The sequence below is a fragment of the Lissotriton helveticus genome, chromosome 5_1 (assembly GCF_964261635.1).
Source record: "Lissotriton helveticus chromosome 5_1, aLisHel1.1, whole genome shotgun sequence".
Taxonomy (NCBI): domain Eukaryota; kingdom Metazoa; phylum Chordata; class Amphibia; order Caudata; family Salamandridae; genus Lissotriton; species Lissotriton helveticus.
Genome location: NC_136065.1, coordinates 2089291708 through 2089313956, shown reverse-complemented (window position 1 = coordinate 2089313956; position 22249 = coordinate 2089291708). Strand labels below are relative to the sequence as shown.

At 38.3% G+C, this 22249-nt stretch overlaps 1 protein-coding gene across 7 annotated transcripts in view; it reads right to left on the bottom strand.

Moving 5' to 3' along the window:
- The window catches only part of PBX3 (PBX homeobox 3), a 330520-nt gene that overhangs the window by 28548 nt on the left and 279723 nt on the right, over positions 1-22249 (bottom strand). Inside the window, exons 6-9 of one of the 7 annotated variants that reach the window (XM_078646097.1) lie at positions 18550-18715; positions 15133-15245; positions 5775-5864; positions 3302-3365 (exon numbers count right to left, since the gene is read on the bottom strand). In XM_078646097.1, the coding sequence (XP_078502223.1) occupies positions 3309-3365; positions 5775-5864; positions 15133-15245; positions 18550-18715 (426 nt within the window). In that variant the 3' untranslated portion in view covers positions 3302-3308. Of the gene's footprint in view, positions 1-3301; positions 3366-5725; positions 5865-15132; positions 15246-18549; positions 18716-22249 lie in introns of all 7 variants that reach the window. The other 6 variants (XM_078646096.1, XR_013595130.1, XM_078646095.1 and 3 more) reach the window with 6 other exon arrangements.

The following is a 22249-nucleotide window of genomic DNA, read 5'->3' as shown; positions in this document are numbered from 1 at the left end:
TCGTAAGTGATGCTGCTGTCACCCCCCTAAAGTAACCCAATATCTTTGGCCATAAGTCATCAATCCCCATCTGCAAATGCGTGTTTTGTATCCCAGGAACACTCTCCTTCGAGGGTGAGCATTTAATCTGTCTTTTAGTTGCGGTGCACGATGTTCTTGTTATGTCGGTGTCGTCTAGAGATACCAGGAAAGTGTGGCCTGTCTTGAGATCACTGGAAGCTTCACACTTCATACTTTCCCACTCCCCAGCCCCTCGTTTACAATGGACTTTGAAGTTCAGTCATGCTTATCCATCATTGGATCCTGTTGTGCTTCACACTATTTCTCAGATTTTATGTATGCCTCACTCGTGGACATCCCTCTTGCACACCCATGTTTTACACCCGTCATACATAACAAATTATTTTTGTGGAAATGGCTGCATCAAACTACTTAAAATGGCAACAAAGTCTGCGCTGTGCAGATGTACTGCTTTATGTCACACTAACCTCATTTATCCGGATAAACGTGTTCATTCAAATTGTCATACACAGATGATATATTTGAGCTATATATTTGAAACACCAACTTTTTATCTCCCTTAAGATAAGAGAGCATCACATCAAATTTATTTTAAACGTAAATGATGATGCTCCAAGAACAAAGATATTTGAGGATATTAGATATTGGAGGATTTTTCTTATAGATATGAAATGTATTTTAAGGAAGAAAAACGTTTGCGGATAAGAGTCTGAGGCCACCCTATCTAAAGTAATCATCATTCTTTTCCGCTTCCAAATGTATAAACAACAAATGTACAATATTTTTACCCAGTCTGGCAACAGGAGGAACGGATGTCAGCAGGCATTCTCTATGCTTTCAAAATAAATGAATCCTTCCTCTGGTGGTTTGAGATTATGCACTGCATTATAAAGCAGTGCCTTATCAAGCCTCATCAGAGAAGATGGAATTCATGTCTGCAAAATGCTGCAGGCAATCACAGTTTCATATTTTATCATGTTGATAAGGATAGCGTACAGTCTCTGAAGCATTTCAAAACAAATGAAAAGGGGAAATGCAACTAAAAGCCTTTTTATAATCTTTGTTGTGGGGTGTTCTGAGTTATTTATAAACCCCCAAAACAGCCATTTTCAATTCAAATGTAAAAGATTTGTACATCTAATGACACTTTCCCCATTTACAGTAGAACACCTTCCATCACTAATATATGCTGCCTCACAAAACATAATGGCAGGCACATATTTATTTTGATTTCAGAAGCAATATTTCCAGGGTTCACATTTCCACCTTTTTATTCACTGTATATTTGACTCAATATCTTTTTTTAAGTACTTAAAGAACATAAGCCTATTATTGAGTATCTCATATTGATGACAAATGGGAAGCTAATGTCAGCAACGTGACGGGTCCATTTAGGAGAAGCGGCAACAAAGCGAGAATCAACCGCCTGGAACCTGGTGCCCAAAGCACTAATTCACTATAGGTGCCCTCCCGAAATTTCAGTTGTTCTTTTCTGCCTCAATCAATTTTCAGGGTCAAGGATATTACATGCCACCTGTATATTTCTCATTGATGCCATCAAATTAATGGGAACCAATCACATGCCTCTGATGTCAAGAAATTACCACTAGGACTTTTAATCACGTGCATTTTCAACTTACTCATTTTCTCATGATAGTTGTTTGTAAACACTGTATACTTCGGGTCATGTTTTTACTACACATGGCATTTTCAACAGAAAAATAGAAATAAGGGAGTGTAAATGAGGTCTGGGCGGAGTTCCGCAGCGAAGTGACCTATAAACTCGGCAGTGCTATTCGGAGTTACGTTGCACCATTTGTGCTGATATTTTTACACCGGGTGCCGTGCTGTAACAATACCAAGTGCATGAGGGCGTGGCTTCTTTCTGCCACTCGAGTAGATTCTAATTGAGCAGCAGCTTCCTCAATGCAAATGGAAGGTTTCTCAACTCAGCTGTAGCGACCATCCGCAACTGCGCATGTTGAGAAATCTCGCCGGGAGGTGGTCTGGAGTAAGAATTTCCTTGGTTGTGCTCGCCAATTTAACATTGGCGCGTGCAATACAAAAAAAAAAGTTTTCTGGAACTCTGTGCTCTGCGTGAAGCGCAGAATAGGAAAAACTCTGCGAGCAGAGCAGGATTTCACGCCTAGGCCTAGTGTAAATATCCCTCTCAATAAACTGATGACAAAAGCATATTCATGTTACTAAAATATACTGCTGCTTGTGTCACTTTACATTTTACCACTAAAGTTCTGTAATAAAATACCCTACGCCGTAAGGTACCGCTAGTACTGCTGGTTTCTTATTCCATTAAAAGGTATGCTCTTTTGTTGGACCCTTGCCCTTAGAACCATCTCTGTGAAACAAGTGTGGTTCCGCATGCGATAGCAGCGGATTTGAACAGGCATTGAAATAATAATTTTTATAGTTTTAATGGTGTACATATCAGCCGTACACGAGAAACAGCGTTTACAACGCTGTTTCCACAACGCATGGCTTTACAACACGGTCGATGTAATGGTACGCATGGTAATAACGCGGTCATTATAACAACTGCGTTGTAAAGCCATGCGTTGTGAATGTATGTGTTGATACGTCATACATTCGCCCTACACATATCCTGCCACATGTGGTTTGAATATCTATATATTTTAAGTGAAGATAGATCAACGTATGTAACGTGATATGAACCTGGTCACAATACGTGTTGTAAATAAAATGTACACTTAAGAATATTGGACTACCATTTCTTTTCTCACAGTTTGTGGTAAATTACTTCTTCAAGTACTTTTGAAATTCAAAGTGATTCCATTTTATTTCCATCTAATAGGCAATGACTTAAGAGTAGTTCCAAGGTGACCACACAATAACCCCGATGGGCAACCGAAGCAACATTCCTTCAGGAATGCCTCCAGCTGAAAGAGATACAGCAAGCACTTTAAGCACAGTTTACCATCGCTAATTACTGCCAATGTGGATCTAGGAAACATCATCTTGTAACCAACACAATCTGCCCTCCCAGAAGCATGCATTCTTCCCCATCCATCAAAGGAAGAATTTCAATATAAGACAAAATTGGCTAGGTACAAATATTAACAGGGTGTAGGACTGTTTGGGTCAATCACACACATGGACATGGGGTCTATATTTTGTCCCAGCTCTGATCTTTCAGAATGTCACACCATTAACGTCATTTCAAAGAAACTGTTACTGAACCTTTACTGAAGTGTAAAGTTCCAACAAACAAGGGTATTTCCTGTGCGCTTGACATTTGCCTTACCATTTCATCAAATATTGCCAAATTCTTTCTGTCTCTCTCTAATGAGAAAACTGTCCCTTTTGACCTAGCAAAGTAAGAGAGATAGGATCATTTAGAGGATCTTGTAGAATGTTCCTTCTGGCACCTTTATAGCTGCCAATATGTTCTAAAAAATCCACCCACGATCCCAAGTCCAGTGCGTATTCCAACACATTTATTTAACCTCATATAGCTTTTTCATTCAGTGTATTGTAAGCAGTCAACATCAGTAGCAAATGAATAGCAAACCCAAACCTGCAGCATAATGACAATCCTTGATTGAATAAACATAGAACACGTAGGAACACAAGTAAGGCAATATTATATTTTAGCAATGCCGCTATATTGTAATAACTCAGAGACAACACATTACAGTTTTGCAAGTCTGACAGCATTGAATGAGGATAGGAAACATTTATAGTAGTAGTGCTACTTTCTTTGATAATTCCACTATTTTCTGTTGAATGGGTAATCCAATGCATTTCTTATACTTCTGGGCTTCATACTCAGTACAGACGCCACAGCGAATGAGAATTGCAGTGATTAGCTGGGGCTCTGTGGAATGATTTGCTGTAAATGTCTGACACCTTGGTCAGTTCTTTTAATTTAAGGAAATCGCAGGTTCTGTTTGTTAGGACAGACGCGTCAACATAGCAAACAAATGCCACTTAGTAGAGCTTATTTTGCTCTTCTTAATGGTGTTCACATTCGAGATATTAGGCATGATCTTAATGCCTGAGGAGCCTGCACCACAAGCAGTCTCACTGAGAAGAAAATGTGTTTTCCAAATGAGAGACTGCACTTCAGGAGCCATGCATTGAATTGACCTAACCTCAGCAGTTCCTGCCTTCCCAAGAATGTTGCAAATCGATCCTTACTAGTTCGCAATTATATAATAATGACAATTAAAGTGGTTGTTTTGAATAAATTAAAAATACGTTTGATATAGATTTTTCTCCTGCTGTTTTTGCCCAAAGTGAAAACCACAAAGCTGCAAAGTCCTTTTTGCAGATAGATGATGTTGTTTTAAGGCATACTTTGTTAAGACAAGGTACCAACTATTTGAGTAATACACTTGTCTATAAAATACATTGTTTATTTTATGGTAGCTAGTCAAAGTGATGGGTTAATAAAAACATTACTTTAGTTGTCTCATGGAGCCCTCCCATAAGCAGAATGAATAATTGCTTCAAACTTCATGTCTGAAGAGTAAACTTGTGAGTTTGCTCAAATAACGACATATATTATTATGCACACAGCATTATATTGTGTTTAATAGGTGTAGCCTGCTCTTGATAACCCCAAAATACCACGGTCTCTGCTAAATGGTTCCTTAAGCACCCTTAAAAGACCTTTCAGCCTCATTTAGGAATTGTCTCTAGAAATAGTACAATAAGGCGAGTCGCCTTCTCTTAAGTGATGGACGGCAATATGTACTTTTCCAAAGAATCATTGCGCAGTAGGATAAACTAAAGAATGGCTTACTCACTTATTCTCATGACTTTGTACCTAAACAAGGCCTCATTTGTCAGTTTCTCTAACACAATAGTGTTAATTTAGAAGACATTGTCAGTGCTTGATAGCCTCAAAGATGCTTGTACAAGCATGTATGCCGTTGCACCTGACAGGCAGTTCGGCAAGGTCACTCAGTCCTATGGAATATAAAACTGGAAACCCAACCTTGAGTTGCTCTTAAGGTAACACCATATTCTAAATCTCTATTTCAGCAGACAGTCTATAGTACTTGATCAGTCTATTTGTAGAACCCACTTGTTCTGTTTTGTGAATTTCTGCTTTGGCATTGTTTAATCTCAGGAAAGACCGACCCAAATATTGAAGATGTTAGGGTAGGCCTAGCAGAAGAGAAAAACTTCTGAAAAGAACCTTAAAGGCTGTGCATAAAAGCTCTAAAAGAACCTGGACTTCATGGAGAACTTGCAACGGACACTCAGGTTTTCTGTCCTACTGTCCTTACTTGCTCAAGTAACCAGAAGACCCCTTCTCAACAGGAGTTAATGCAAGCACAGCAGTATGTACATTAGCTATATATACAAAAGTACCCAACCTGGCCAAGCACTACCATGGCTCTGTAATGCTTTATCCATTTGAGAAGAAGCCAGAGGCTTGTGACAAAGAAATATTAGGAGCCCTTCCTGCAAAAAGTGGAAAACTGAGAAAAATCAAAACAATTTGATGAGTGCTAGAATAAAAGTAATTTTAAAATTGATGTGTTGTTTTCCTATCACCTTCTATGCATACAGACATGCACATTTTGTCAGTAATTTCAGCAAATTAATTCAGTTTACCATGCAGTACTGATAACTGTCAGACATTTTTAATATGATGCATGAAAGACAATGCACTTAATAAAAATATATTGTATTTGTTAGTATAGCTTTTATTTACCTGACACAGTGTTTATGCTCTTCAAAACATTGTTTCCAATGGTACTCACATTTAAATTATGTGGACTGTACAGTGAATTTCCTCCCAACCCATCATTGTATCCGCCCGTCTGATTGATAACATGACGCAGGGTATCCACCTGTCCAAGAAGAGACAAAAACAGTTACACAACCATTACATCAGCATTATTTGCAGCAGAAAACACGTCAATCACTATTAAATGTCAGGGCCTAGTATTTTCCCATTAAACCAATATGTATTAATCACTGAAGGCTGGAAAAAAAGATGCCATGAAAAGCATGCACAGTACCATTTTTCAATTCTGAATTCTTCGTTCCAGCATTTAGTACCTTGGCAAAAGGAAAGGTTCCATGCTGCTGGTAACCCTTTTTTCACATAATAGTCCTTTCTTTGAATTCATAAACAATAACAGTTTTCTGCCTAGTTCTGGAAATTCAGGACCATGTGTCAATAGTTCTTTTAAAAAAATGATTTTATGACGAAAATATTGCTAGCAGAAGAAATAATCATTTTTTTATTTTTATTTTCGTAACGCCTACTTTAATTAAATTCAAACTCTGCTTGACAGAGTTGGTGACTATTTCTAATTTTATTCTTCCCATAAATGAAAAAGTAAAGCAAGAAAGGGCGCCTATAGGTTTTATTATTTTGCCACTGTTGCTTTACGGATTTCAGAAGCTCCTCTTCAAAGAAATAAGAGAAACTTCAGAAACTAGAACTAAGAGTCAGCTTGCTATTACTTTCTCACCACGGAATTATGTGTGCTATTCATAAATAGGAGAATACAATAAGGAGTCCATCTCTCAAATCTGGCGGAGAGTAACTCAAAAGGATAGGTCGAATGAGTGAATGATTTATGTAAACAAGTAGTGCTGAGAAGACATATTAAGGTGTGTGTCTTCTGGGGAGAGGTTAGGTAGAATGAGTGAACACATGATTTATGTAAACAAGTAGTGCTGAGAAGACATATTAAGGTGTGTGTCTTCTGGGAGAGGATAGGTAGAATGAGTGAACACATGATTTATGTAAACAAGTAGTGCTGAGAAGACATATTAAGGTGTGTGTCTTCTGGGGAGAGGATAGGTAGAATGAGTGAACACATGATTTATGTAAACAAGTAGTGCTGAGAAGACATATTAAGGTGTGTGTCTTCTGGGGAGAGGTTAGGTAGAATGAGTGAACACATGATTTATGTAAACAAGTAGTGATGAGAAGACATATTAAGGTGTGTGTTTTCTGGGGAGAGGACAGGCAGAATGAGTAAACACATGATTTATGTAAACAAGTAGTGCTGAGAAGACATATTAAGGTGTGTGTCTTCTGGGAGAGGATAGGTAGAATGAGTGAACACATGATTTATGTAAACAAGTAGTGCTGAGAAGACATATTAAGGTGTGTGTCTTCTGGGAGAGGATAGGTAGAATGAGTGAACACATGATTTATGTAAACAAGTAGTGATGAGAAGACATATTAAGGTGTGTGTTTTCTGGGGAGAGGACAGGCAGAATGAGTAAACACGTGATTTATGCAAACAAGTAGTGCTGAGAAGACATATTAAGGTGTGTGTCTTCTGGGGAGAGGATAGGTAGAATGAGTGAACACATGATTTATGTAAATAAGTAGTGCTGAGAAGACATATTAAGGTGTGTGTTTTCTGGGGAGAGGACAGGCAGAATGAGTAAACACATGGTTTATGCAAACAAGTAGTGCTGAGAAGACATATTAAGGTGTGTGTCTTCTGGGGAGAGGACAGGTAGAATGAGTGAACACATGATTTATGTAAATAAGTAGTGCTGAGAAGACATATTAAGGTGTGTGTTTTCTGGGGAGAGGACAGGCAGAATGAGTAAACACATGATTTATGCAAACAAGTAGTGCTGAGAAGACATATTAAGGTGTGTGTCTTCTGGGGAGAGGATAGGTAGAATGAGTGAACACATGATTTATGTAAATGAGTAGTGCTGAGAAGACATATTAAGGTGTGTGTTTTCTGGGGAGAGGACAGGTAGAACTGAGTGAACAAATGATGTACACAAACAAATAGTGCTGAGAAGATATATTAAGGTGCGTGTCTTCTGGGGTTCATCGATGAAGTAATGTTTTGTAGAGGTATGTCCCAAGCACCAGGTGATTGCCCATAAAATATCTAGCCTTAAGGATCGGGACATTACATAAGAGTGCAGCAGCACATATTTCCGCCTTTTGGCTCTTGTGAAATGAACCTTGGGTTTTCCCTGGACATATAGCAGACATATAAAGATACTATCGATCTAGATGTAGATTGCTTCAAAGGTGACAAGTCGATGTACCCATGCATCCTTAGTTTTAAAATAAGTTCTTCAAATGACGTGTAACTTTCACTTCATCAACGTAAATGTTCATGGCCATTTTAACATCCAAGGCATAAAGTCATGGCCCTATTGAAGAGGCCTCTTTAGGAAACATAGAGTGAATTAGTCTGATTCATGTAGAAATATGACTTTTAAGAGGAATGGGCCTTTAATTATGTGAAACAGTGTGCAATGCTCACTGGCACACAGAAATTGAATCCTACTCACACTGGTAGGAGACAGTACAGAAACAAGAAACGCTCAGTTCCATAAAATATGCTGAAGGCCCAAACCTTTCATGGGTCCAAAAAGGCCTCTTATCAGGGGCAATACTAAATGTAACTCTCAAGTTAGGGTGGGCTTTCGACAAGGAAAGGTTTGCTCCACAAGTAACCTTCAATTGCTGGGATAGTGAAAGAGATTCATGAGAATAAAGGGTGCTAGTGACCTATAGGACGTAATAGGAGGGCACATTTACCGAATCATAGATAATAAGGCATTAGTATTTTGTCTTGGCATGTCCACAAACCAATCTGCATTTGAAGTCAACAAAGGCAGAAACTCTTCCCGGCATATAGAGAACTCATATAAGAAAGTATTCTCTATTTTAAAATGTTCATACAGTTCGAGAGACCTGTGTATTGGAAACACTCATGTATTAGACAATGGTAGACTGAGTTGCAGTCTATAGTGCTATACAGGAAATACGATGTGATTGCCCACAATCCTCCTAAATGACTACAGACATCCGAAAACCTGAACACTACCATTAGTGCAGCCAGCCCGGGCAATGAGAACCACCCTCATTCTGTGCTGCTTCGGTATTTTAATTACTTTGGAGAGGAGAGAACTATCAGAAAATTATGCAGAGATACGCTCCTGATTAGTCCATCAAAAAGGCATTCCCAATGGAGTTAAGGCTATCAGAAGTTTGACACAAGGTCTCTGCATTTTGCAGTGGAAACTAGGTCAGCTTGTCTTTCCCAAATAAAAAAGATGTCTTATACTTTTGCAGTATATATCTTCTTAGCTATTCTGTCTCTGTGTATTTATCGCTGAGTAGGTGAATTACAAGATCTTAAGAATTCGATCCAGAACCATGTGCCAAATCTTCTGAGCCTTCCTCTATTCAATTCTGCATCCTGTGCTTCTCCATTGTTCGAATAATGAATGGATCCCATATTTTCTACATGGATCAGGATGAAGCTTGAAGGAATGGAGGAAAAGAAGGGTTTCAGCGGTAGGTAGACTGGCCTTGGCTTCCGTACATTTATCTGGTACAGTTATGCTATAGTCCACCTGGGGCTGTTTATTTTGTTTAAACGACAACCTAGCCTTGCACTCAGTAGCCCATCATGAGTGACAGTTGAGAAAGAAACCACTGAATAGTACTTCTAAATCTTTCCTCTACTGTCACCAACAAGGACACAATGTTCAAGCTACAGGAGACACAGTTAGCTTGTCTACCCAGTTCCAAGTTCTCCGATGCTCCTGATCCATTAGACGCTCATCAAGAAGTCTCTTCTGGTGTGTGGAATATGAGACTATACATTTCAAAATGCCATGAAGAGCAGAAATAAAAGAATTAAATGCCTTTCTGGTGGTCTTGAACTTTCTTGGCTGCATCTTCCTTGCCCAGAAGATGACTCAGCTGCATCGAGAGGTGCAGGAGAAAATGTATTGTTACCTGGAGTGTGATGTTGCAAAGAGTACTAAGAAACCTGAGTTTGCAACTGTTCTGTACAATACATAGCGCTAACATGTCTTTTGGTGTACTCTGCATTGCGAAAAGCTGCTTTGTTATATTTACACATTCTGAAATGCTGTACACTGAATGCAGAGTACGGGGAGCCTTTGCCTTGTAGTTACTAGGGGTTTCCCTCGCTTGGTCAAAGGTTCATAATTTACTCCAAAAAAGGTGGATTTTTGTTGTTGCTGTTCAAGTGGCTGGTGTTGTCGCCTGTGCCAGAAGAGTGTTTGACTCAGGTGATTGAAAACACCTCTCTAAAATAGATTGATTAGGACTTTCTGCAGCAGTCTCTTGTCGTGTCACATCCAACAGTTACAAAGTTTCAACTTCCATACCCAATTTCTTGGAGCTCTTCATCTGCATGAGACCCCATAGAAAAAAATACTTTTTCTCTTTAGCTGGACATTCATCACAACAAAAGTGATACATAACTAAGAGGAGAATCACAGAATGACCCAGAAGTAATATCCAATGGCTCATAAACCAGCTTATACGTTTGTAGCACTGTTGGACTTAGCTGAGGTCATTATATTCATGTCAAATATTCTTTCAATTTCCTACTGGGTTCTAAGGCACTGAGTCCCATACGGTATTGTTATAGCAACCAATTAGGGCTGTGGTACCTGCTTCACAGAGGGATATCCACACTATCCCAAACATCATTCCCACAAGAGCATATCTCACCCTTTTCTTGTCTTGGGGAATCAAAGAGGTGCATCATCGCAACTGTGAATTTACTACAGAGCCAGTAGATTGAATTAGGTAAGTTCAATAGCATATATTTTTAACATAATTAAATTTATGTAGATGGGTAATAGAAATGTAATTCAATTTAAGATTTAAATTAATAGGTAGACTGGTTTATTTAATTTAAATTATGAAAAGGTAAAAAAGGTTATGGTTAAATATTTAATTTGCTAGGGTTGGAATTATACTTAGATTTAGGATAAAGTTTAATTTTAATATAGTTTATCAAAGTTTAGTTGGCTAGTATGGTAAGTTAAGGTTACGTATCTAATTTAATACAATTTAAATTATTTAAAGGGTAATGTGGCATTACTCTTAAATTAACTTTGTATGTATTTTGATTTAATTTAAGATAATTTTGGGACTAGCATTGAGGGAATTTGACACAAAATGATGGTTCATTATTTAATTGAATGCATCTTAATTTACATTAAATAAGGGTTGGAGTTCACAATATGTTTATAAGGTTTGTAACTATTAATTTTATTTTATTTAAATTACTTAAGATAAGGGCAAATACTAGTGTTACCTTAAAGTTAATAATTTAATACATCTATTTTTTTAATGTTATTGTTATAATAAAATATTTAATTTAAATAAAGTTAAAATAAGAGGTTATGTTTAATATCATAATATAATTTACAGTAAGTAAATATTTGAGTTAGTAATTAAATTAAATTCAGTTTGAGTTGATTTAGGTCTACAGTTACGGTTATGATTAGGAGAATCAAATACAATACGTTTTTAAAACTCATTTTACTTTAACATGGTCGATATAGGTCAGAACCATTAAAATTATGCACTTTTGTAGCTGTGGTGTTTTTTGCATAGTTACAGATTTGCCACTTTTCCCATACAATCCATCATCTAATGCATAAGAAATGCGTTACTTACCTGTAACTGCAGTTATCCAGTATTGGTGTCTTTCATAGATTCACATGCCTGAATCATTCCCCGTCATTGAGACTCCCGTCTCGACGACGGGGAATGATTCAGGCATGTGAATCTATGAAAGACACCCATAATACTGGATAATTTGCAGATTTTAAGAAACAAAAAGTTGTTTGTAGCTCAAAGAAATCAAACATTACCTAAAAACACAGTGACATGCTACTGTACAGGGGAAGGCCCTTTGCAGCGTTTAAATGTAAATTGTTACTAATGAGGTTGACCAGACAGTGTTAGCATGTAACAAGAACAAAGTAATGCAGTAATACTGTCTCATAATGTGCTGCATTATGCCATATAACTTGTCTTGTCCTGTTTACCAATTTAGTCAACACTGCGCATTATTTTGCCAACCTTGTCACATAATCCCAGTGGTGTTGATGTAGATGTAGGGTCAATGTAGTGCAGTCAAAGTAGTGGGGAATCACATTTAAAAGCTACATTGTCCATATAGTAGAAATCAAGATAGTAAGTAGGATGTGGCACTTTGAGGTACTGGACCCAAGAGTGGTACCACAATTGCAAGCACATAAAAATAACAAGAATGGATGGGAATTTCACTCATGCACTATGAGTCCTGATCTGATGATCGGAGCCTTACCCATTCTTTGTGGCTCTGGTGGTGGATAAAATTACTATGTGCATCATTCATATATAATTTGTTGCATTATTTACCCTTGCTAAGAGGGCATTTGCACAGGTTTTAAAATATTAAAGACTAGCGGTAGGAGATGCCTAGCCGAAGTCTTTAACTGTAGAGTCTCAACAATTACAGATGTTTGTGGCAGTGGTGTTTAGGTATCTAAATGAATCTCCACAGTTACTCTGCTGGTGACTCCGGGGAAAGTTACAATATCATCCATCAGAGAAATTCTTGACTGGTACAATTCTTGGGACTGGAGAATATCCACTGCATTGCCTTCAAATTTATGATATCTCCTTGACCTCAATCTAAATCAATATCCTTGTTGATAGGTAGACATGTTTCTACAGCTGGGCCTGCTCCTACTTTTTTTAGTGGCTAAGAACTTTCCATGCTACATTCAGCTTGCAAAGGATTAGCCCTGATGGTGTATGAAAAGAAGAAAAGTAAACAAAAAAGGATAAACTACCAGAACTTATGGCATTAGTAGAAAGTCATCCTTCTAAAGAGGAATAGATCGGGTTCATCTGCCAGAGGTTTGTGATGTACTAGAACGGGCTATGATTCTCTTCCTTTTCCTGATATGCCACCTCTCAGACATCAATTGTCTGGATGTTGAAGTTATTTCGTGGCCAAGCATCGCAAGCACAAGCTAACGATACGCAAACATCAGTGTGTTTCTCCATTCACGAAGCGTAACTCATAGTTTTAAAACATGCTAAGTGATGATACTTCCTTCTAGAGGGCCTGGCGACAAGGTGCATGGGTGCCAGAATAACAGTGCCTAGAATGGAGTCTAACAGGCAGATCTCATTTTGACAGGTGAAATACACATGTGGATTCCCTTTCGGAGCTGCATAACAGGCACTTTACCACTCCCTTTTCTGCCCGCTTTGAGCAGGTGGTATATGGAGGGGAGACAGTTGCAGTGCGGGGACAAGAAGGGCATCCGTAGCAGGTGAGGCTACTGGTATGAAGAGGGAAGCCTTTAAAGGGGACTTGTGCTGCAGGCCCTGCTTGGACCCGTATTCAATTTTACTAATCAGCATTTCTGACTAGTAAAAATTGACCCACTGTTCCGCAGTTGGTTATATCGGGTATAGAAACACCAAGTAAGTTATGTTTGGGTGGCTCGAAGTCCCATCTGAGGATACCTCTCTGCCTACGTTGTAATCAGAATTGGTGAAACAGTGGTTCCTTAGGGGTTTCATCTGAATTAAACTCTGTTCCTTTATTATGTTTGCAATGCTCAGGTCCCATGGGTTATTGGGTAGGTGCATTATCGACCTGTAATTGGGCACATATACTGTTGCTCAACCATTTTTAGAACTTTCTCGTTGAAATAAATAGTTTATACTTGAATAATTGTCAAATGATCTGAATTCACTGCCAATATTTATAACTATTGCCATTTCTAATGAAAACTTGGATAGGTGCTTATATAACGATCCCAAAGAGTGCAGTGAGGTTATTTGCTCATCAGACACTAAAAAACGTAAATTAAGCACAGAGTGGTAGGGCTTAGATCACTTCATCACCATCATAACATAAGAAGAAGAGCCCAGCTTGTGACCGGACATGGATATGTATAATAAAATCACTTGCACATGGTGTAACACACATGCAGCCAACCAAGTAAGTGGACTGTAAGTGTTTGGAATGAGATGTGTTGCAACTTCTAATTACACAGAGGTTCTCATAACAAGTGGCCCAAAAAATGAACCGGATTTTCCCCATCTCTGGAGTTTCCATATACCAGGAGTACTGGTAACTCCTACGGTGGGAAAAAATCTGACCCATTATGAGTTAGACCTGAAAGTCCACCAAGAACTAAGAAATTAGAGGGTAAACAGTAGTTCTGGGTACAATTACCCAAGTAATTCCTCATTTTCCCATGACTTTCACCCAGAGATTTTGGCTGTTTTCTGGAGCCAAAAGATCTGTGTGAAAATTAAAAGTACATAGTTAGGATGGCGCTGGTAACTTGTACTGACCACATCAGAATCAAAGGTCCACTCGTAATGACAGCCGAAATATGTATTATCAGGAATGGTTTATTGGGCTAACAGCAATTTTTTACACAATTTCTTACTTTGCAGTAAACAACTGATTTTTAATTTCAGTTGCCTGATGACACATCAAGGGTCTTGATATCACAAAGGGACAAGAAACACATTGCACAAGCAGATTTAATATGGATACCTATACAAGAGCTCATAATAATGTAAACACAAGTGTGCAGACAATGGTAAAAGAGATAGGATAAAACAATGGAGAGGCTAGTGGCATTACAGAAATACAACAATAAGATGATCCAAAGAAAAGGAAGTACATCATTATGAGTTGTAATATTCATGTATCAACAGCCTACAAATTCTACCAAAGACGATGAGTCACACAGCGATTGAATGTTGCAAATTATGTAAAATCCAAATGTCTTTGTGCATAAATGTACGTAATGGCAATGTCAACATTTATTCAATTGCACTTTTTAAATGTATTCTGAAAGCAATTAAAGCACAGTTAAACTAAACACTGATTAACAGGAATGCATCTAAGCAAATCTTAAAATGCATTCCATGACGAGTAAAAGACAGAAATAAATAGCAGCAATATCTTGACCGTTGAAGTAATGGAAAAATAGAAAAGAATCTATAGAAAAGACTAAAAACAGTCATAAATTAAAACATACATAGAGAAATTAAAGTGAGGTGTGCCCAAATCCCATCCATGAGCTCAAGTCAGAGCCGAATGCACTCACAAAGTTTAAACTCAATCATATAAAAATCACAGTTAATACTATTTGTGATGGAATCTAAGTTACAATAGATAACATTTAAAAATATCAAATATACATCATCAATTCTGCACTTAAGTACAGAATGTCTGAATAGAATCAGAACAAGGTGTTCTTTTTGCCCAATCCCTACCCTAGTAGAAAGGCCCTGGTTTGGGGCATTTCTCCTACCTGTGATTGCACATTGGCTCCGACTTGGGACCCCTGGTAAGTATCCCCATTCAGACTCTGCATGTTCATGAACATATCCCCAGAATTTGGAAGGTTAAAAGAACCAGAAGAACCTGGAAAGGAAAGAGTTGAGGATCTGAATATAACCCCAAGGTTGTTAAAGCAAGGTAATGAAAGAAGAATGAAAAATGAGAATATATCTCTTAAAGATCAAAGGTGATAAGCAAGGTAGTTAGATATCGCTACTGAGAAACTCACGCTCCACATGCACCCACAAACAGATTAGAAATTCAGACTTGTTCTGTGTTCCTAATACAGTTTGAATTTAAGACTCCATCTCTCAGGATGCAGCTCTGCTGTCATGAGTGATGTGACTCTAACCGAAATTACTTACCTAATAGGATCTATCTATCTAGCTATCTATCTATAAATATATATATATATATATATATATATATACATACATGTGTGTGAACACACACATAGGTAGATAGATAGATAGATAGATAGATAGATAGATAGATAGATAGATAGATAGATAGATAGATAGATAGATAGATAGATAGATAGATAGATAGATAGATAGATAGATAGATAGATAGATAGATAGATAGATAGAAAGATAGATATATAGACAGATAGATAGATAACACCATATCTAGATTATAACACCTCATGAGAATGTAAATTGAAATTCTATTCATGAGCTAATTAATATTTTTATTAGTTTCTTCATTTAGATAGTCCATTTAATATAGAAGAATGAGAGAGAGATTTCTTATAAGATGCAACAATATTAACTTAATGGTACTTAAAGATCATACTTGACAGATGATTCCTCAAAAGTGTTAAATGTGGTCCAGGTTTTCGTTTAGGATGTACTTCCTAACTAAATCTCTTCTGGTGATAAGACTGAACTACCCTTAAAAAATAGTTTCGCTAATAAAAGTGAAACCAGTGTGGCCATTATAATTTTGGAATTTTTTATTTGCTACCAAAAAATCTACATTAAATTATTTAAGAAGTCAGAAATTGCTTACTTATTCCAGTCAAAGTTATATTTGTTAGCAAATTACAACTTTTTGACAATTAGTGGGGGTCATGAATAAAACAATTTATGCTTATTGTCTTTACCCAAAGCCTGCACTTTAAAACCTTGAATAAAATTAACTTTTTGAGGCAGGAAATTAGGCAAATGTTTTATATTTAACTTTTACATTTTATCTTTTTTTATCCTCTTTAAAAAAATAAAGAAAAACTTTTTCCCTCTCAATATATAAACCAATCCAATGTTTGGTGAAGTTATCTCCACGCAGCAGCTATTGCCCCACTATGCTGACTTCCTCCTGCATCAATCGCTGTTAACTATCACCAACAATGGGCAGACAGGATCTTACCGGCATGTAGGGCATCTGCCTCCGAATATTGCTCTATCTCTTGAGAAAACTGAATGATTACGCCTCTAAAAAGGCATGGGCATATCAGAACTTGGCTTTTTGATTTCCGCTGTGGTTTGGGGAACATATTGTAAAAGACTGTCTGAGCTAAATTAAGCAGATTAACTATCAAGGAAATGTGAAATTTCTACTCACTCTTTGAGACTAGATTGCAAAATCTCCCTAATTTTTTCTGGTGCAATGATGGGGTAAATGAGGGAAAAAAGCAATGACTTGAACGAAGCTGATATTATTCTAGGCAAAAATTACTGATCACATTTTTCACCAGTCCTCAGTTTACACAATGACTCAAGAACCGTTATTAATACATTGGTGTTTATGATGATTAATTAAATAATATATGATCTAGTGGGTTGCCTTAAACTATACTAAGAGGTGGTACTTACCAATACTCCATATCATTCAAAATTGACAATGATCGGATTGTTACAAAGACCATTATGCATGTCTTCTAGATTACCTTTAACAAGAGTATGAATATACTATTCGTCCTACAATAGGCATCTGCACTGAAAGGCTGTCTGATCCCTAAGGTGCAGAGAAAAACTTGGCATTCTGTATATCTCTAAAAGGAACCAGAAATCTAACACAAAACTTCATGTAATTTTCATTAGAAAAATCAGCAAATCAAACACTCTTGTTTACGGATATTCTGATGATAGAATATAGTTTATTTTAGTTTGTAGAACACCTTCCCCTCGGCTCAGATGACAGCTGGAGGCACCGACGGATAGAGCGGGGCCTCATATAACCTGAGCGAGTGCCAGGCGAGGTGAGGTAATCTCCCTAGAATTTATGGGAGAGCTTCTTTGATCACAATGACACAAGACCACCTTATAGCAAATTACTAATGGTAGGTCATTTCTTATTTCTCTATGTTGCAGTAGTGTAATTATACAGGTCCTGACGAAAGCCTTGGTAAGGCTGAAACATGTTGACCAGATAGTTTTAATAACTGATAGTGATATTTGCTTTACACACTATCTCCACGCTGCTTTTAACCTTGCCACTATGATGATCTCCCTTCAATAAAGTAATGTCTTTGACATCATACTAGGCAATTTTAAACTTTTTCCTCTCACAAATTTACACGCACTTTTTTGCACTGCAACTTTCTCTTCCCTTCAACCCTCCAAACGCATCCTGTTGGCTTTTCTCTCACTGGTGGATATAAGGCTAGTATTCCGCTACACACCAGAGAGGTACCTAGCAGATACCAGTTTCAACAAAAACCCAGAGGATGAGATTCCGCCGACAGGTGGGCTGATGGGTATCTTTCTACATGTTTCTGTCTCTCCTTTCTAACACCAATTATCCACTTATTGAGTGTACATAATTTTCAGACCCTTAGCATCCCTTGTGTGTTTAAAGAACAGAGCTCTTCCCGGCTCTGTTGCTCTTTGACATCATGCTATTAAAATGAGTAATATGATTCTATTCACATATACTATTTCTCAAAATAGAATCTATGATAAAAATCACAATTCAGACCCTGTAAACATATGCTGTGGAAGTAGATTTTTAATGAAGCCATCAAGTAGAAGGTGGGATCCTGATTTTAATGCTAGTTATTTATTGTTTTAAATTAAAGAAGTAACAACAGAGAATATCAAAACCATGCCACTTTGTTCAAGTTTTGGCCAACATATCGGCCTAATATCACACCCATACCACTACAGACTTTGGGCCTGATTTAGATCTCGGCCGACAGGTTACTCCATCACAATGGTGACTGATATCCCATCCGCCGAAATATAAATCCGATTATATTCCACGGGATTTCAATTTCGGCGGAAGGAATATCTGTCACAGTTGTGACGGAGCACCCCGTCCAGTGAGATCCAAATCAGGCCTAAAATATTTATTGTTGCTAAGTTAGACAAAGCAATGATTTCTCAATGTGCTTAATCATAAAAATTGCGAAAATTATAATTGTTTGAAAATAAATGAGCATACATACCAGAATTTGGTGTTGTTGGAGAGTTTGTCTGGTTATTCTGGACTGCTGCTGCTACCGCATGAGCTGCAGTTACAGCTGTTTTTGCAGCATAAAGGTTGGCTTCTTCCTGAAATTTTCCTATGTTCTTTTTGTACCGGATTCGCTTATTACCAAACCAATTGGATACCTGCAGGTAAACATAAGAAAAAATGGCAATATTTTCAGGTATAGCTGTGTTCAGTATAACATTCACACACTTCAAAATAATATTCACTGGTTCCTACATTTCGTTCACAAGAATGAAGGACGAGCAGAGTTATAAAAAGGGTGTGAGAACAGCTCAGTAATGCTAGTATTCTGACAAAGTATGTAAAACAAGGGATTACAAATATGTAACAATTTGCAACCTGCAATTGACCAGCGGAACTCAAATAGCAAGCCTACTGTTAATAATGAATATGTTGGCAAGTCAATAAATACTACAGGGTCAGGGGAGTTCAAGGCACAAAGGTGATGTTTGTTAAGTACGAGACAGGAAAAAAGTTGAGAAAGAATGCAATTGTTTTTTGTGGTTGGGCTGGAACAACCTTGGCAACTGTACAATTAAAGTGAGGTTTGGTCAGATAACAAAGAAAGGCGTAATAGCAATCAAGAATGGATGAATTACAGCTCTTTTGTGACCCTTTGAAGATACTACACCTCACCAAGATGTCCCCAAAACTGTAAAGATTAACCCATTCGCTTGGATGGCAGTTTGATCAGAACAAAAAGCAAGTCAAATGACAAGCTTCTGGAGACAGTATTGCTTGTAATTTCATTTTAATAATCGGCTCTATGAAAGTAATTTGCAAAAATGAGACTCACCACTGTGCCTTCAGGTCAAAGGCTTATTCTTTAAAAAATAAAAAACAAATTATGCTGCAGGGGCAGATTAAGTGCAATTTAAAAAGTAAACAAAATCACTTAAACTCAGGGCCAGCCCATGCTTTGAAAGCTGTGCTCGGCAAACTAAAGTAAATAAAGGACATATTAAAAAATAGCTGTGGACATGTGTGGCTTCTCGGGAGAGGCAGGGGTACATTTGAATCTACAGTTATAGCTATATACAGATGGCTCCAGGATAACATTTTTAGTTCGTATCATGTGTGGCTTTCGATTCACATGCTCTGCATAGACTATTAAGCAGTCCCTCTCCATAGCGGCGACTAGAGAGCAGACAATGTAGTATTATTAGTACATCTCAGCCAACTAACACCTGTTGACTTGCTAGCACGTCTACATGATAATCCTTTGTGAAGCTATAAGGCATTGCCCAAGTAGCAGCCCTACAGATATAGGTTAAAGGGAGATTGTTCAAAAAGGCTAGGGTGGCCCTCTTCTTTTGTATAGAGTGTGGGATTGGCCTTAGAATAGCAAGTCTTTATGCACTCAGCGATCTAGCTTGCAATGTCTGCTTTAGAGCTGGCATGACTCCATGTTGGGGAAGGCTACAGAAATCTGATTAGACTCCCCAAGGGCTTAGTTCTGTCAGTATGATAAGTGTGCCCTCTTTGCATCCAGAGTGTGAAAGGCCCTTTCAACTATGGACTCTGGTTGAAAGTCAAATGGGCATCTCAATGGTATGGTTCTTCTGAGAAGTTGCAACAACTTTAGGCAGACATTTGGGGATGGTATGATGAACTAACCTATTCTTGTGAACCTGAATGAATGGTTCTTGAACTGTAAGGGCTTGGAGCTCACTAATGCATCTGAGGGAGGTGATTGCGACTAGGATGGCCACCTTCCATGACACAAACATTAGGTCATATTAGTATAGGGGCTCAACATGAGCACCCACGAGTCATGTGAGGACCACACTGAAGACCCAAACAGAAGCAGGGGGTGTCTTCAGGGGTACTTCCGTGTTAAGACACTCCATGAACGCCTTGATGACTTGGTCCTTAAAAAGAGATGAGTGTCGTCTATTTTGTCCACAAGCTACAACTGCAGTTAGGTGCAAGTGTTTGGAGGTGTAGGCAAGGTCTGCCTTATGCAGGTGCAGAAGGTAGCAGACAAGCTTCTGCAATTAAACCCAAAAGGGGTCTCAGTATTTTGAGAGAGAGTAGTGCATAAATCCTTTCCACTCGGCTGTGTAATAGGCATGAGGGGTAGGTGTGTGTGCCTGTCTAAGGATAAACATGCATTCCTCTGGAAGTTCAAGATAGTCCAAATCTAAGAACTCATGTGCCAGAGCTGGCAATGATGCTGAGTGAGAAAATTCCGCCTGATTGTAAACTTCTTGTAGGGACTGACTGACATCTCTAGGAGCATTGATGTCCAGGACTGTATTGCTCAGATTGGAGCCTCTGGGATAAGGGACTAGGTAAAGGATGAGTAGGAAAGGCAGAAAAGCATAGGCAAATTTCCTTGACCAGTTCATCCGTGGTGCAATGGATGTGGACTGTGGGGTTGGTTACCTAAAGGCGAGGTTTTGGCATTTTGTGTTTTCAGGAGTGGTAAATGGTCTACGTGTGGAGTCACTCACCTCAGCAATTACCCATTAATTACCTGTGAAGGATCAGAGAGTGGAGTTCCCACTTGAGGACTTGTTAATGTGTTCTGCTGAGCTGGTTGTAAAATTGTTCTCCACTCCCGATAAATGCTGCACCAATGTTGGGGAGTGCACCCCTACTGCTAGATTTTGTAATTAGCTGACATTGTCTATCTCTATTAGTACTGTCTTGCACTAAATGAACTTGAATAATTATTTGAGGGCTAGCTGAAAGGCTAGCAGCTCCAGGTAGTGTATGTGGTACCCTTGGTGCTGCGGGGTCCGTTGCGGGGTCATTGTGCCTTTCACAGGTATCTTGTGGAAGTACGTTTTCCACCAAGTCATGCTTCAGTGGTGATGGTAAATTGTGGAAGGAGTTCTAGAAAAACCCTACTGAGAAACAGGTTGATGATATTCCCCCAAAGCAGAGAGTGCTGGCCATGGTCATTAACAACACTAGATCTTCCTAATGCCTCTCTGCCTCTGGCTACTGCCTTGAGAGGCACCCCAGTAGTGGGCACATGTGCAGCCTGGAGTGTGGTAAAATCACTATGTATGAAGCTATCATCCTCAACCGTTTCATCACAGTCAGAACAATGAGGGAACTGTGTGTCGGAAAAAGAGGAATCAGCTGTTGAAATATTATCACTCTTCATTAGTTTGGATATGCTTTCTCTCTCCCCGCATTCAGAACAGAGTACACAGAGGATGAACCTGTTTAATGGTGGGAAATTGAGAATAGGCGAAAATATAAAAATAAGAGAAATATAATAATATAAAATAATAATATAAAAATAATATAATAAATAAAATAAATATAAAAATAAGAGAAATTTCTTTTTGAGGATCAGGAAGCAGAGGTTGCACATCCCTATACCCATGTTGGTCGGGAGGGATGGTTTGAAGGAGCCCTTTGTGAGGTGCATTTAAACCTCTTTCTCTAGAAGGTGCTGATGGCCTGAGCTGAGGAAGTTGCAGCGGCGTGGGATGTTTGGAGGAATGGTGTGGAATATGAGGCAGTACGCATAATGGAGAGGATTAGCTGATATGAGGTGATGGTATTCCACTGAAGGAAGAAGGAGTCATTCTTCCCCCAAAGGAGTTACATGATCGGTGGCAAGGATGGGGGAATTTCTGCTTGCTTCTGTATTTCCCTCAAGCATTACCCCTTAAGCTCCCTCTTTGTAAGTT